We start from the raw sequence: 16,658 nt of genomic DNA, 5'->3' as shown, positions 1-16,658 counted from the left end.
TGCACATGAATGAAGACGCCTCAGCTCACCCTCTTCTTTATAGCAGTGGGGCGTGCCTCTCAAACTACTGGTCGCTTGCAAGTTGTGGGGCAACGTGACTTGAGAAAATGCATCCTGAAACTCAGTCCCTTACGCCAGCAAATTCTTATCAACTGGGCTACTGGCGTTAAAGTTTCCAAGGATAACATCTGAAAATGTCTCCAGGATAGTTTCTGTTTTCCATTGTATGTTTCTTGAATAGCCAATGTCCAGTGTTGGGGAGTAGTTTCACTATTAAACTAATTTTGTAGTTGCTTGGTGTTAGTTCAACTAAATTCAAAGTTGGATAGTGTTTTTAGTAGTTTAGTACTTTTTTGCTATTTTGAGGCATAACTACTGCAACCACCAACTAGTTTTGGTTTAAAAATGAACAAATCAGATGCTTCAAAGACCCTGTTATTTACTCATTTTAAGTTTACATCCAACAGAAAGTTAACACTGTGATGAAGCCAAATCACAATTATATTTTCTCTTGAGGGAAGCTCTGCAGTTCAGTTTCTTCCAATGTGAAGTAACTGGCAGCTTGTAAAACTACACCTGAGTAGCCTTTTGTATCTATTTTCATAATAAACTCAGCTGTGTTTTGCAGCCATGTGACTTAATTTTATTTATTGCTGTTATAATATTTTATATTACATTGCAGATATAGATAATTTGTTACAGAAAAGTTTGAACTACATTTTCTGAGTAACTTTATCAAACTATACTATAACTATATATACTATCTAACTATACTCTTGAGGGTAGCTTTGTGTAGTTCAGCTTCTTTTAGTATGAAATAATAAAGATATGTTATCAGAGTAGCTTCCCCAACACTGCCTGTCCTACTTCAGAACAGAAACTTAGGAAATCGTTTTTTTTGTTTTGCAACAGTAATAACAGTACAGCCTAAACTGTTTAAAGGCATTTTGGCATTTCACGATAAACTATAAAAATAATGTTACTGGAAAACACTTTGTTCAATAGAGCGCATGATACACTAAAAACATATAAATGAATGCCACTTTATTTCATTTATTGATTTCAGTCATGCATGTAGGTAATCAAACCAACATTAAAAGTGTCAATATGAAGTTTGAGGAGACCTTTCTGTCCTTTCATGTTCAGTTTGCTTGTTTTTTTATTTTTTTAAATTAAGTATCTGTCTGTGTGTGTATCATTATTTAATTGCTTGCTACACCCTTTGGAATGCAGTAGATAACCTGTTAGACGCATTTTGGAGGGACACAAACAAACTAGATTGGAAGGGTGCAAAAAGGAGTTGACATAATCAAAGAGATAGTGCAGGCTGTGCCACCACATGCTTCACTGGACTGTGCTCACAGAGTTTCACAACCCAATGACCTCAGTGACCGCTGATATTACCTTGCCCCCTCTAAAAAAAAATCACTGGCTGATGAACAGGGTTCAAAGGATACGGACTGGAAATGTCTTCGGCTCCCAAGCATCCTCTAGTGGTTCAGTGAACTCAAGGAGAAAGGCAGAATGTGTCTTTTTATTCTTATGGAACCTAAATTAGCTAAATAATTGGAAGCTTTGGTCAAAGGGCATTAATTTCTCCTTTCACGTTTCTTATGGGGGAAAGTGTCTGCCATTTATAGACATCTGTACTGATACCGAAACTGATATATTGTCTGACACTGATAGACAGTGATAAAGAGACTCACTGATAGAGACAATGTAGGTTTTCAAATTTTACCATCCCCGTAGTCTACAAAACCTGTTTGAATAAACCGTTTTAACAGAACATGAAAATAATAAAGTTTTTACAATGTTCTGTCCCATGAAAGATCCTTCTCCTTAAAGAAATAGTCCACAACATTTTCATATCAACAAATGTCTGTTTTGCTATTCTCTGTTGTCGACTGATATAACACAATGGTGATTGAATCTATACCCAGTTCATGAAAGCTTTTACATTTGCTGTTATTGCAGCAACAACAGCAGTTTGGAATAAACAAAAGAAGAACTGGGTAGTTAGCATGCCATAGCCACCACGGCTTAACAGACAAAGAAAAGAGCTCCACCTACAGAATCTCAGACTTCTTCAACAGAAAATCCATGGAAAAAGACGCCTCACACTGTTTGATTGACAGGTGGGAAGTGCAGTGCAGAAACTCCACAGCAATGAGCGCATCAAAGATGTCAGAAAAAATCAACAAAACACATTATGCGGATTTGCCACTTTAAACTCTGCCACTACTGTCTGTCATGACCAATATACACCAATATACAGTAGCCTATACAGTAAAACTGTCACAATTAATTTACTAGCGTTCACTGTTCAGATGGGTGTTGGTTCTGTCACATGACAAGCAGATTAACAGGCATGATCACTTTTACGGGAAAGATTAAAGTAATCACAGATCAACGTTTCATGTCTTTTTAGTCCTGGCACCAGCAAAGTAATGGAATTGAGGAAGAGCTGGCACATATGGGGGCAACTATTTCACAAACAACGCACAGACACAGAAATTAAAGTTATTATTTCTTGCGTCTTTGTATAAAGGGCTCTTTATGTAGTTGTTGGTTGTTGGTAAAATGTGAAAATGACAATCCTTGCTACAGAAATTACCAGAGATAAGTTTTATAAGATTTTTAATCTCTGTTAAAAGTACCATGACCCTGGATACTCATAGCATTTGGGGGGAAGTTGCCTTTTTATGTTTTTTTGTCAGTGGATGTCACCCAATATTAGTAGGCTATACAGAAGACATCATTCTGAACTGCAGGTAACAGATACCTGAGATCGTTCATAAACACAGTGACATGTGAGGAAATGTAATTTCCTCATCCACCCACCACAGAGGCTTGGAATCACTACAGCATTGAATGTTTTGTTAATTTTCAGGAGCATCATCACCTCATGAGCACAGGTTGACTCGGCTACACACACATTTTTTGGGTTTATGTCCTGCTGGAAGCAACGTTTGAATACTGAGCAGTGTGAACAAAGGCACTAAAAGGAGAGAAGGTAAATTATGAGTACATTTCTACTGCATTAGTGGCACGTAGTCACCAATATCATAAAACAAACAGACCTGCTGATCAAAGTCGAGCTAACAAAAGACCAAGCCCGGCTTTCAGTTTCTTGGCAGCTGCAGCCACAAACATAAATGGGTGTCAAAAGAAAACCTTTTAAGATTCAGAAAGAGGAATTTAAAACGTATGTTTACTAGGCCTACATGCACCTGAAACTCTGAGCCTCTTGTACCTGAGTTTCTGGGTGCTCATTTTCTTGATAAACAATAGTTAAATTGTGACTTAAATGAGGTGCAGAGGTGTAATTTGCTGGCTCCTCTTTTGTTTCTTTTTATATCCCTTTGGACATTTTCTCTTGATGTAAAGGAGCAGAAATGGCCGGGTTAATTGGACCCTACCAGTCCGCTTGAATGCCACTGTTCTGTTCTAAGCCATAAATCTACATGGCAGATGTGCCACCAGTGCCAGCCATAAAAATTAATCTTAAACATGAGCGGAGCCACTCATGGCACCCATGCCATTAAATGATTTAATGCCCTGGGTGTCACTTTGGACCCTGACACTTTGAGAGCCATGGCTAATACAACCAGCTCTGAAGAAGAAAACAGACGTGCCGATGGCCTCGATTCATAATCACAATATACACTTAGTGCATTATGACTTTACATCTTAAAAGCTTTGCAGAAAGTAAAGATATGTAGCCTAATGCAGAGAGACTCACACAGTGGAGTCCAGGGATTACAAGGGGTCCTTGAACAGGTCCTGGGGGGGATCCCAAGTAAAATGAGGATAATTACATAATTACATTATTATTTAATTTGAAGTTAGGACAGTGAGAGTGTTATAGTCTGTTTGGATCAGAGGTAGGCTGTATGTCTCCACACTTACTACCCCACCTATAGGAGATTTGACCACCTATATGATGGATGTCGACCAACTAAAACTATATCATCTTACCGGGGTCTGTCACCTAATGTGGATCTGTTTGGGGGGTCCTGACATTGAAAAACGTTTGGGCGTCCCTTGCTTAATGTATAACTAATAGTTGAAGTAGTTAACTGGTATGTCTGCTCCCTCTGCCGACTACAACTGCAGCTTGTACAATAAGATGCCCACACCTCAATGCCCCGCCCCATAGGAAGAAAAAAACGTATGGTTGAATTTGAAACATTCGACATTTTGCAGCAGGCGTTTGAAAATTTTAGCAGGACTCATCTTAAAAACAACACACCAGAATCAAGATGTTCATTATTTCTATATTTTTAGCAACTTTGGTCATCATACCATTCGCAGTCAAAACTTTTTTCCCGTATGTTTGGATGGATATCCTCTATCTACGAGATCTGCTACGGATGTTTGGGACGTTTGTATCTCGGCGAAGAAGGAAACCTTTATTTCTTGCTTTGGACCGTTTCTTGGAGCAGACAGCTGCGCATCCCGACAAGCTGTTCGTCGTGTTTGAAAATGAAAGCTACTCGTACAGCGACACGGACAAGAGGAGTAACAAAGTTGCCAATGCTCTGCGGGCTCACCCTCAGTATAAAGCTGGGGACACCGTCGCACTTTTCACGGGCAACGAACCCGCGTTCATGTTTACCTGGCTGGCCTTGGCTAAACTAGGCTCCCCCGTGGCTCTGCTCAATCACAACATCCGCTCCAAGTCTCTGCTGCACTGCTTTAATTGCTGCAAAGCTAAAGTGTTGATTGCAGCCTCAGGTATCTATCACATCGGTCTGCATGGAGCCTTTCTCAAATGGAAAATGTTGAGGCGCTGGTGGAAGATTAGGCTACAGCCTACAAACGTCGTTCATTGTACAAAAACACAAAGCTTATTCAGTTTCTGTATATTAGAGGTGGTTATTCTTGTGGGAAATGCATTTACATATAGTTTACTTTGAAAGTTGTTTCAGTTTTGCATGGGAAATGCCCTGACCAGCCTCGACTTTGTTGACTTCAGCCACAGTATTCAGATAGGGTTCGACTGATTGGGGTTTTGAAGGCCGATACCATATACTTTTAGACTGAAGTTTAGTGTGAATGATTTAAATTGAACCATCATGCCAAACAGATAGAAGTAGTCAGTGTTTGAAATGTAATGTTGGCCGGGTGGAAAAGCCTCTGAGCAGCATTTAGACCATCATGGGACAACAATCAACATTGCATCACATAGTAATGAAATTCTTTAAGGATTAGCAGTTCTTTCAGGCTGGGTCCCTGCCCGACCTACTCAACAGGATGGGAAACAGATACATTAGGCCTATAAATGAAGGATAAATGTAAAAATTGAAATGTAAGAGAACAGTTAGATGAATAGATAAAATGTATGAAAGGAAAATAACATTTAATTGCTTTTTTTTTTTTTTAAATGGAGCCCTGATCAGGGGCTGGCTCATGTTTGGTATTTAATAGGAAAGAAATGATGTATAATTAAGACCTGACAGGGTGAAGACATTCAACAGTTGACATGAAATATTGATCCAAAATTATTTTTATTGCAAGCTAAAGTAAATATCAAGCTTCTGCCAAAAAATAGGTCAGTAGGAGTGTGACCACAGAAACATCTGTAGCTATCATCCATGATGACTTACACTGTAGCAGGACTGTAACCATAGCAACATCTGTAGCTAGCACCCATGAGTTACACTGTAGCAGAACTGTAACCATAAAAATGTATCCAGTAAGATTGCAGAGCAGTCTCTAACTAGCAATTACAAGTTTTGTGCTCTCTGAATACATTTTATAGTTTTATTGGAAAAATCTTCCATGTTTGTGACCTCAGTTAGCTGAGTGTCTGCAGTAACCACTAGTAACGTCTTCTTGCACAACATGTCACTAGTTAATTTGATTAGAGATAACTGCACTTCTTGACTGCAAAGTGATATGTTAGATGTGAAACAGTGCTGTTGATTAGCCAATCAGAATTGAGTACGCCATGTAATAAATGGCCAACATCTGCCCGATATATCAGCAAACCAATACATCAGTCTAACCCTAGTAACATTATCCACTGAGTGTGGTTGTTTTAGGTTTGACCTATTTGGAGTGGGCTGGAGTGTAGGAGGAACATTCAGCATTAGGACACGAGTCACTGAAATTAGGGCGAAGGCAGATTCCACAAGAAGATATTCATTTCAGCAGCACATCCCTTTAACTTCATCAGGGGGTGGGATCTGTATAAATGATACAAACAGAAGATTCCATATGACATTTAAGCCACAGAGTTGCTCAATTATTAACACACATATCTCAAACTCTTATTCAAAATCTTACTCAAAATTCTCAGCTACTCCACAAATCTTATACTGAACAGAGTTGCACTGATTCCCATCACTCAAAGAATATATCAGTCAAGCACTGGAATTGGCCATGAATCTGAATGAATATTATCATAAACTAATAAGGCATGGAATAATAAATGGATAATCTAAAAATTAACCAACTGATCCAATACAATACTATACATGAAATACTTTCAGCAATAGCAGTGTGTCCCTTTTCCAGAGCTGAAGGAAGCAGTGGAGGATGTTCTTCCCTCACTGAGAGAGCAGGGCGTCAGCATCTACTTGATGGCCAAGGCGTGCGACACACCTGGAATCGAGAGCTTCTCCGATAAAGTGGAACAGGCCTCCGACGCCCCGCTCCCGCGATCTCTCAGATCGCACATCACACTCAAAAGCCCTGCTGTCTACATTTACACCTCTGGAACTACAGGTATTTGAGCGGCTGGAGAAGGGTGGGAGATACACTTTGAGGAGCAAATCAGGAGGCTGTACTGGAGAGGGAGGGGAGAGAGTCAACAGTCTGTAGTGTAGTGTGTGTGTGTGTGTGTGTGTGTGTGTCCGATGGCCCTCCCTCATGCAGTCGGGGGTGGTGAATGGAAATTGTGGGGGAAAAGTGATTTTTGTGAGGACTTTAACTGTTACCATACCTATTTTCAGTGTGACACGATAACCTGCATTCCCAAAGTATTACAAGCCTTCTCCCAGGGATGGGACGATATATCGAAACTCTATTTATCGCAATACAGAATGTGACAATATGTTTTGTGGGGCAAAAAAATGAATCTCAACATTACTGTAGCTCCATTTTATTCTGCTGTAGTAATCACAAATGAGACGGCTTGCCCATCACGGTTTCACAAGCTCTTCATCAAAATTATAGTATTTGCACTTTGTAATGACATTTTAAAATTGTTGTTTACATTCTAGCAAGCCAATGCCATTGCTAGAAAGATTTGTGGGTCAGAAATAAACATTTGTTGACGCTAAACTTTTCTATATTACATTGTGGTTGTATCGAATCGTGATCCCCACATCTCGTATCAAATCGTATCGTGAGAAAAGCATATCGTCCCATCCCTAGCTTCTCCAGATTTCAAGGTTTGAGCTGTTTGTGTTTGTATTTCATTACAGGTCTCCCTAAGGCAGCTGTGGTCAACCAGACCCGTCTCTTTGTAGCTCTGGCTGTTTTATCTTCCAACGGCGTTACGTCCGGTGACGTCATCTATCTCAACTTGCCTCTCTACCACACCGCTGGATTCATCATAGGCTTTATTGGCTCCATTGAGACAGGTGAGACAGTTGAGACAGAAAGCACCTCAAAACCAGGCGGTATTTCTAGAGCAAAAACACATAAGAATTCCTGAGGGGCATGTGAGATTCCTTGCAGACAGATTGAATCCGCTCATGAGCTAATAAACAGTTGTGAGGTTGTTTCACACAGATCAGGCTTTATGAAATGACCGAATATGACCTGAGTATGCGGGTCCATCAAAGCAGCACCCTGTTACGAGACCTTAATACGATTAGGTTCTCACACATAACTCCATCCTGCGGTTATTGCTGCAAAGTTGTAAACAGACTTGAGCTTGTGCCACACAGAAGTGACGCCTCTGCTCCCCCCCTCCTCCCCCCCTCCTCCCCCTGGTTTTGAAGTGTCTGCCTTGCCCTCCGCCTCCCCCTGGGGAAAACTAATGAAAGAACCTTTTGTCACCGTGAACCTGTAATCTGAACAGAGCCAGATCACCAAGACTGGACCACCTCTACTTTCTAAACGCTTTCTCTAAATAGGCTAAAGTTCACGCCATTATTTGTCAGGGAAAGAGGGCCGTGTCACACTCAGGATATTCAATACTGCACCCAAAACAAAACAATCCCTGTCCTATTGCTGCTGTACATTCATTTAAACAGCATGCCATGCTGTACTCATTATTTTGACATGAGCCTAAATACAAGAATTTGACAAATATTTCAAGCCTTATACAGTAAAGCTTTGTTTATCCATGCCTCAGACATCTGATGCAACCAGTCTACCAAAACTAACGTAATGAGAAAAATGTCAGTGTTGTAAAAGTGAACTCTGTTGTAGGTAATTGTTGAAATGTCTTGTTGATATTTACTGTAAGTAATAAGTTGAAATCAGTGGTTTAAACAATGTTTAAATAGACAGTAGAAAGCATTTCAGAGAATGTGTATTTAGACTACGCCTGAAATTCATGAGCCAGTTGTTCAAAAACACAGGTGAATATCCTTAAAAATATAACTTTTTTTTTTCGTTAATAAGGAAAGGTACTCAGATGACTTATGATTTCAGTGGGAATACATAATAAATCATTTTGTAAGAGTACTAGTTTGTTTTGTTTTCAAATGATGGATATCTCATTTTGGAATTAAACTCTTTAGTAGATTGGATATAAGCTTTTACAACAGAGGATTTTCATCTTTCAAATGTTGAAAAAAACCCCCAAAACAATCCACTTGCTGAATTAAACGCAATGAAAAGGAAATTTAATCCATCTCTGGCACCAACACATTTTGTTATTGTGCAGCCTATAATCAATTTTCTTCCATTTGTGCTCTCTGACACTGAAGGCTCAACTATCATTCTGAAGAAGAAGTTCTCTGCCTCTCAGTTCTGGGACGACTGCAGGAAACACAATGTGACAGTTGTGCAGTACATAGGAGAGGTTCTGCGGTACCTCTGCAACACACCCAAGGTAAAGAGCATCACCGCATTCATGTCATTACCAATCACAACTTTTCACATAATGCTGTAACATTATTCTAAGTAGGAATAATGTCTGTTATTACAAGGGTTTTGACTGATATGGGTTTTTTAAGGCTAACACCACTAATACAGATATTTTTAGATTGAAATCACTGATAGCCTTTATCTTAAAATGTTTCCATTTTAATGCCAAAAATGGCAAATATCCACTGTTTACCTGAGAAGTTTTTTCATGGTAGGGTGGAAGAACCTCTGAAACAGCATTTAGACCATGTGACCCTTAAAACTCTCCATTGAAACCCAAACTTTACTGTATTGTACTGTATTGTGTCTTTTGCATATTCCAAAAATAAAAAACTATTATATATATAAAAACTAATGAATCTTGTTTTAGGGTTAGCAGCTCCTCTAGGCAGGTTGACCCATCACACATATTCAGTGGTAGAGGAAACTCTGGGATAATTTACTACCTATAAAATTAAGAATTAATTTACAAAAACATTATTGAACAATTAAATTCATGAATAAAATGTGCAAAGAAAATGTTGTGTTAAAATGTTGTTGCAGGTTTGGCCAGCTGTGGTCAGGGAGGAACCTCCATCATACTGTTAGTGGACTAGTGTGACAGGCCGATATCCCATATTTAATGAAAGGACAATATTAGACATATCAGTCTAGCCCTAGTTATTAGATTCAGATTCAGAAAGCTTTATTGTCTATCACAAGCAGCAAATTGTCTTTGATGTGGCTTATAAAAAAGACATTAAAGACATATCACGTCAAAACAAATAAACAGACATAAGGGTCATCAATTTACAAATTATCTATTTACTGAAATATCAGGTTTTTAATTATCAAAGTGAATGCTTGAATATACAGTAAATGTCTTCCAGCATTTGTTGCCCACTCAGGATCTCTGGCGCGGCACTGTGGGCGCTGTGCTTCCTCTCTGCCATCTTACCCGTGCGTTTGCTCAAAACAGCTGCAGAAGCAGAATACTGTGACCAGCCTGCAGCAGGCTGCCATTGAGACAGATCTACTTTCCAAATCTGTACATTCCCACTGCGCAGCACAGCTGGCTTACTGAAATAGAAATCGTTAAAATCTCGACTATCAGGTTCCAGCCCTCAGTGTCATAAAATGTAAGCGTTTGAAAGGGTTGGAAAAGCTTCAGACATTATTGCTCGGTGCAAATTGTTGATATAATAAATGGACATTCTTTATATGTCAGAATCATGATAGCATACATTCGAGATCTTATGAAGGCTGGGTGGGGCATTTTTGGGAGTAGGGTAAATATTCTGTCTATGGCCATTGAAACAGTATCTACCAGAATCACGTGGAGCGTACTGTAGTCTCAGATTTCCGCGTGACTCTCCACCAGTTACAGGAGGTGGGTTTGTCTGTATCTGGTCTTCTCTAGGAATAGACGCTGGCCTTTACTCAGGAATACCATATCAAGTGGCTTGGCATCCAGATCGCCCTCTGTGATAGAATGTACTAGTGTATGACTTTAGGGTCACATTTATTCGAGTGATGGGCATACACGTATGTTTGTGTGGTTGATGTCAGGAGAAGTATTATTAACAGTGGTTGTATCAGTGGTTTTGCTAGTGTGGGTTTATTTTTAGTGCCTTAGACCAGGTTTCTACACATACATGGGGATTAGGCGTCATGGGTCACTTTTTTGGGGCGTTTTGGTTCCGGGAATCAGACCAGCATCCCTTCTGCTAATAGGCAGTCTTCCTAAACAGCCTGCCAACCAGCCCTCCAACTGACTTAGGGGACTGTCTCTTTATTATAGCCCCATTAAAGGGTATGGCATTATACTGTATGTGTTTAAAAGCAAAGTGACGATAGGAGTTTTTTGGCCCATCACCATTAAAGTTGCCCATCCTTGTTTTTTTTTAACCTTTGCATTTTGACAATAATGATTCCCCAATTCTTTGATATGAAGTATTTACAGTTATCTATTTCTAGTACATTCAGACTTGAATTGATCAGATATGCAGTCATTCATTTACTTAATATTTGCAAAATGCTTGATCAGTTTCTTTTTTATTCTTTTTACATGACAACGCAGAGAGAAAATGACAAGGCCCACAAAGTAAGACTGGCCATTGGCAACGGTGTCAGAGCGGAGATATGGAGGGAGTTTCTCAATCGCTTCGGGAAAATTGAGGTCCGAGAGTTTTATGCCTCCACTGAGGGGAATGTGGGATTTGTCAACTACGCAGGGAAAATTGGAGCTATTGGACGAGTCAACTTCTTCCATCGGGTAAGAATGAGCTCAGTCCAGAAAAACATTTATGCCTCTATTGTGAAACTTTTTAAGACTTATTTATGATTGGTTGAAGCAGTTCAAAGCTATCTAAATATTATATTTTGAGTCACTAGAGCTCATCCCAAAACATCCTTCATTATTGTGATATGTATCAACAAAGAAATTCTAACAATTATACTTAATTAATAGAATTGCCAATATTTTCTTCATTACACCATGACACCTTTTATGTTAACTGGCCAGTTCCATCTGAGTCTGACTTTCAGATAAATTAAGGTCAACTGTATTATGGAATGATAATGTTTTACTCTGCTGCTGGTATAAAGAGGTATTGAGCACATAATGCAATATACTGTAATGTGCTGTTTCCTCCTGTAGAAGCTGTTTCCCTACACTCTTATTAAATATGACACAGAGAGAGATGAACCGGTTAGAGATGCAAATGGCCTCTGCATAGAGTCACCCAAAGGTGAGGGAAACTTCCTCAGCTGTCCCTCTGAGCACAGTATAGTATTAATACAGTATGGCATTAATAGAATAATGTAGGAACAGTGTAACAGACGTGTCTCCTTTCTCCTCTTTCTTGAAGGTGAGACGGGACTGTTGGTATCGAAGATCACAGAAGTCGCTCCTTTTGTCGGCTACGCACAAAACGAACGGCAAACGGAGAAGAAAAGACTGCGAGACGTTCTCAAGAAAGGAGATCTGTACTTCAACAGCGGAGACCTGCTGAGGATCGACAAAGACAACTTCATTTACTTTCAGGATCGTGTAGGGGACACATTTAGGTACATGTTGTATTACTGTTTTGCTTTTGAAATCCACAGTTTTTATAGAATAATTGTTTTTTTCCATTTTTATGTAGCAATTTTGGCCATATCCTCCAACCACAAATGCAAGACCAAAACTAATGGTGAATAAAACAACATGAGCTCACAAGCTCTGAAATTACTGCCTTCCTCTTACCTTCCTACTGTTAAAAAGACTGAAAGGCCAAATCCAAATTGGGGGGAAAGTGGTTGAAGGAGAAAAGTGCTCAATTAGAAATATATTACATAATTTTTCTCTTTCCCAAAACTAGAAACTTGGGCCTTCTCTGGTCAGTGATACCTGAAAACCTGAAAATGATGCCATCTATGGGTCAGTGACCAATAAGGATCCACAAATCAGTAAAAAATACAATTTAAAGCTTTTTCTATTTTAGAAGGGAATCTAATAAATACTGCTTTCCAACAAAGGGGATAAATGTTGTATTGTCAACTCAAGAAAACCGAATTATGTTGTTTTACAAGAAATATCTGCATTATCCCGTTCAAATGTGGGGACAAGTTTCCATACAGGACGATGTCTAAATATACCTAAACACTTCACACACTATATTAAATTAGATTAGATTCAACTTTATTGTCACTGCACAGAGTACTTAGACAATGAAATGCAGTGACAGGCAGTGGGGTTGACCAGTGCAATTGATCAGCAGAACAATAAACCTCCTTGAAGAGCATGACTTGGGCTCTGAGAGAAGTTTTGAAGCAGTCTGTCCAGTGAACACAGTGAACCTCCTTGGCTTTAGCACTGCGACATTCTGATTTCAAAAGCCGATTGCTGGAACTGCAGATCAGAAGAGTGACAATTTGAGCTTCCTGTTTTTTTACAGGATTCGTTTGAGGCAAACCAAAAAATAACAGTTTCATTAATTGGACACTTATTTTGTCAACTCATGCTTGCTTGAACGGAAATGAGTTTCGTTTTATAGTCCTCCTAACATTTACACAAGATAAACGAGAATATTTATTCTTAAGGTAGAGGAAATTGCAGTCCAGGAGTCCAAGGAGTTGCATTGGCTGGGATTGTGGAAATTGTATGTCATGTTCTAGTACCTTTTTTCATAATACTAGGTGTTCAATCAATAATCAGGTGTGACTCCCCCTCATAAAAATGGAAGATAAAGGAAATTTAATACCATTTTTTTTCAACCATCTTAGGCAGTACAACTCTTATGTAATATAATTGGATTTTTCTTACCTTGAGAGCTACTAAAGTTTCATAAAACTACTACTACTCTTAAGAAAATGTATGAAAATGTCTACTTTGCAGAATAATATCATTTTAAGCCAAGTTTGGTTGAATTCCCCATTAAAGAGGTGATGCACTAGGGAAATTGTCAAAACTTGCACTTTGTTCCCCAGACATGCGCTTTTATTGGGCAAACGGGACAACATGTCCCCTGTTTCCTCTCTGCATGAGGCTAATGAGGACCTGGAAAGTTTACTTTTGCCCTAAGTCCAAATACACATGTACATATAAATTGGTAACTTCTTTGAACCCACAGGTGGAAAGGTGAGAACGTGGCCACGACCGAAGTAGCTGACATCCTCACGATTTGTGATTGTGTCAAAGAGGCCAATGTTTATGGAGTCCAAGTACCAGGTGATGGACATTTCCTCTCTACATTTTACTTTGTAGTATGTTTGATGGTTTATATTCGGAATTCAAAGTATCAGAACGACGAAGAGGAACTTTTATTTGGTAATGAATTTGCTTCTCTGTTTGTCTGGCTCTTAAATGTTGGCGTTTTATCCTTCTAGGGCATGAGGGGAGGATAGGGATGGCAGCTGTCACTATAAAAGAAGACGCCCAGTTTGATGGAAGCAACATATACAGCCATGTGGTCAGCTACCTTCCGTCGTACGCCCGGCCTCGCTTTATAAGGATGCAGGTAATTTCTCATGATTTTAAGCATTTAGAAATCGATATACAGCGCATTTTTGGTCTGTGTGTTTGCTGCATAGAAACCAGAGGCAGGGACTCGAGTCAGACTTGAGTCAGAATTGTAATTGCTTGAGACTTGACTTGGGTTCTGGTGACTTGGAACTTGACTTGGACTTTGATGACTTGAATGACTTAGATTGAAAGTGATGAGATTTGTTCCACCAGACGACTGAATTTAAATTCTAAGTTTTCTGAATTTGTATGGAATGATTGAATCTACTGAAGTTGAAACTGATTATAGAAAATGATATTGCATTGAAAACTCCTAGATATTTAGTTTTCTTTAAGATATGAAATTGATACTGGACTCTTGATTTGTTCTGACTTGGCTTCTACATTTAGACTTGAGACTTGACATTAATGACTTGGACTTGACTTAGTAATCTACATTTAGACTTGAGACTTGTGCCTCAAGACTTGAGACTGACTTGGGAGGTGAGCAAAGTTGACTTGGTCACACCTCTGATAGTAACAAAAGCAGATGATGAGATGTCAAACCTGTTGTTGTACCTGTGTGTGTGTGTGTGTGTGTGTGTGCACTTCCCTCTCCTCTAGAATGCAGTGGAGGTGACCGGGACGTTCAAGCAGATGAAGGTGAAGTTAGTGGAGGAAGGTTTCGACCCCGGCTGCGTCCAGGACCCGCTCTACATCCTTGATGCCCGTGAGAAGAGCTACATGCCAGTGACGGCTCAGATCTACGGCTCCATCACTTCAGGAACCATGAAACTATGAGGAGGCCTGCTCTTGATATTCAATAACTGTGCGTTGGCCGATCAATCTAGCCATATAGATACATCTGTTGTTACTGATGAACATCCAGCTCAGGGACTGAACTGATCTTTTTCATATTGATCATACCGTGCATGTGTAGTAATAGAAAATGCAGGCAAAATAGCATAATATTGTGTTTGTATAAAGCAATACATGGGAATCAAAAGTGTAACAAGTTTAAAAGAATTTTGTAAGGATTTATCTATGTTACTATTTACATGTTAGGCAGTTTTGTAGAAAGGGACCAAATATGATTCATATTTATGTGTCAATGTATGGTAAATGCAAATTACTTTCATAGAAAGTAAAGTAATTCTTATTGTAAAACAACATATATTTTGCACATGTATTTCTACCACAACATCAAGAGAATCCTCCTGTTTAAAGCCACAGGGTGGTGACAAATACACACTATGTGGTTCTGTGTTGCTTAATCAGGATTTGACAGCCTGACAGCTTTTTGCTTTTTACTGTGTACATTTACTGTGTATAGACATGAAGCCTTGCTCATCATCATCATCATCATCATCATCATCATCATTCTGTTCTATGATTGATCAGTTAGATCTAGTTAGGACCATTCTTTGTAAAGTCCATTGAGACATGCTTTTGATGAAGGGCTATATAAATAAATGAACTTGAACTTGAACATGGAAGGCATATCTAATGTTGTTTCCAATGATAAAATCACATGTTTCCAATGATAAAATAAAAGGAAGTTTGATCTCCACTCTGCTGTAGTTCATCTTTTGGTAAGACTGGTTTCAGACTGGGCATGAACTAAATTACTCATTATCCTCTATTCTTCTATGACATCAAATTTCCTTCATGATTGCATGCCATGAACATCCACAAATTTGTCAAGAGAGAGATCCAAAAAGCAGAATTCAGGAAGATAAAAAATTTGCTAAACCTTACTGGATTGTTTCTTGGATCTGAAGATAACCCAGCCTGACAAAAATAAGTTCATCACCTTTCAGAGTGAAGTGTACAGCTTCCAGGATGAGGACCAACACACTAACAAAGTGTCCAGAGCTTTGAGGGAGCATGCTGGGCTGAAACAAGAGGACACTGTGGCTCTTTTTACAGGGACCAAATATCTAAATCTAGATTATAGCTGGGCTTTTCTAAACTGTCCTGTGCTGCTGCTAAGCCCAACTACAACATAAGATCCAGATCTCTGCTGCCACGCGTCTCTTGTCGGGGACCAAAGTCCTCATCGCTGCTGCAGGCACACAGGACTAACATGCTTGTACAAATAGAGTCCAACTCAGTCAATTACAAGCCAATTTCAAATGCCAGTTCATTCGCACTTGGTCGCACGTTGGCTTTTTATAATGCAAGAAAAATGAAGGAGAGCACATTTCAGTTCTCAGGATCTCTCCATAGCTGTCTCCCTTTCACTGCCCCATTTTAAAAAAAATATTTTTCCTCTGTGAACTCCCTACCAGTTCTCTTTGTGTCTTCCCCATGGTGCTGTAGAGCAGCGATTTCTTCTATACAAATTTATTGTCATGTCTATTTTTTCAGATTTTTCTCTATTTTTTTTATTTTTTCTTAAGGCTCTAGGCCTCCTCTGATAATTAGTCCTTTTCACCACTCTGCATAATGCAACCTGTGACGTGACGGGGGGTCACGAGTAAGGCTGCACTTTGTTTTAAAGGGTCACGAGCCAAAAAGGTTGAGAACCGCTGCTGTAGAGTCGGTGTTGGTTCATGTGTTGTCAGACAGGTTCGTAAAACTGAGGGAAACTAAAGTCTCTCTGTCAAGCTCCAGGAGGCCTCAGACCAACGTCTGTCACCTC

The 16,658-nt window shown here is 39.4% G+C and overlaps 1 protein-coding gene across 1 annotated transcript; it reads left to right on the top strand.

The window, feature by feature from the left end:
- Nucleotides 1-4,229: 4,229 nt before the first annotated feature.
- Nucleotides 4,230-15,519, top strand: LOC139913446 (long-chain fatty acid transport protein 2-like). Its single transcript, XM_071901461.2, has 10 exons — nt 4,230-4,737; nt 6,523-6,732; nt 7,434-7,592; nt 8,892-9,016; nt 11,111-11,305; nt 11,690-11,780; nt 11,901-12,099; nt 13,644-13,741; nt 13,900-14,030; nt 14,639-15,519. Exons 1-10 carry the CDS (start codon nt 4,263-4,265, stop codon nt 14,813-14,815), a joined length of 1,860 nt encoding a protein of 619 aa, XP_071757562.2. The 5' UTR covers nt 4,230-4,262; the 3' UTR covers nt 14,816-15,519.
- The last annotated feature ends 1,139 nt before the right edge of the window (nt 15,520-16,658 follow it).

This window comes from Centroberyx gerrardi, chromosome 1 (genome assembly GCF_048128805.1).
Source record: "Centroberyx gerrardi isolate f3 chromosome 1, fCenGer3.hap1.cur.20231027, whole genome shotgun sequence".
Lineage (NCBI taxonomy): Eukaryota > Metazoa > Chordata > Actinopteri > Beryciformes > Berycidae > Centroberyx > Centroberyx gerrardi.
This window is presented reverse-complemented; position numbering and strand designations above follow the sequence as displayed.

Coding starts and splice junctions, on each gene's coding strand:
- LOC139913446 (XM_071901461.2), top strand. CDS start 4,263: ATGTTCATTATTTCTATATTTTTAGCAACTTTGGTCATCATACCATTC. Junction 6,733..7,433: donor TTACACCTCTGGAACTACAG/GTATTTGAGCGG, acceptor ATTTCATTACAG/GTCTCCCTAAGGCAGCTGTG. Junction 11,781..11,900: donor CTGCATAGAGTCACCCAAAG/GTGAGGGAAACT, acceptor TCTTTCTTGAAG/GTGAGACGGGACTGTTGGTA.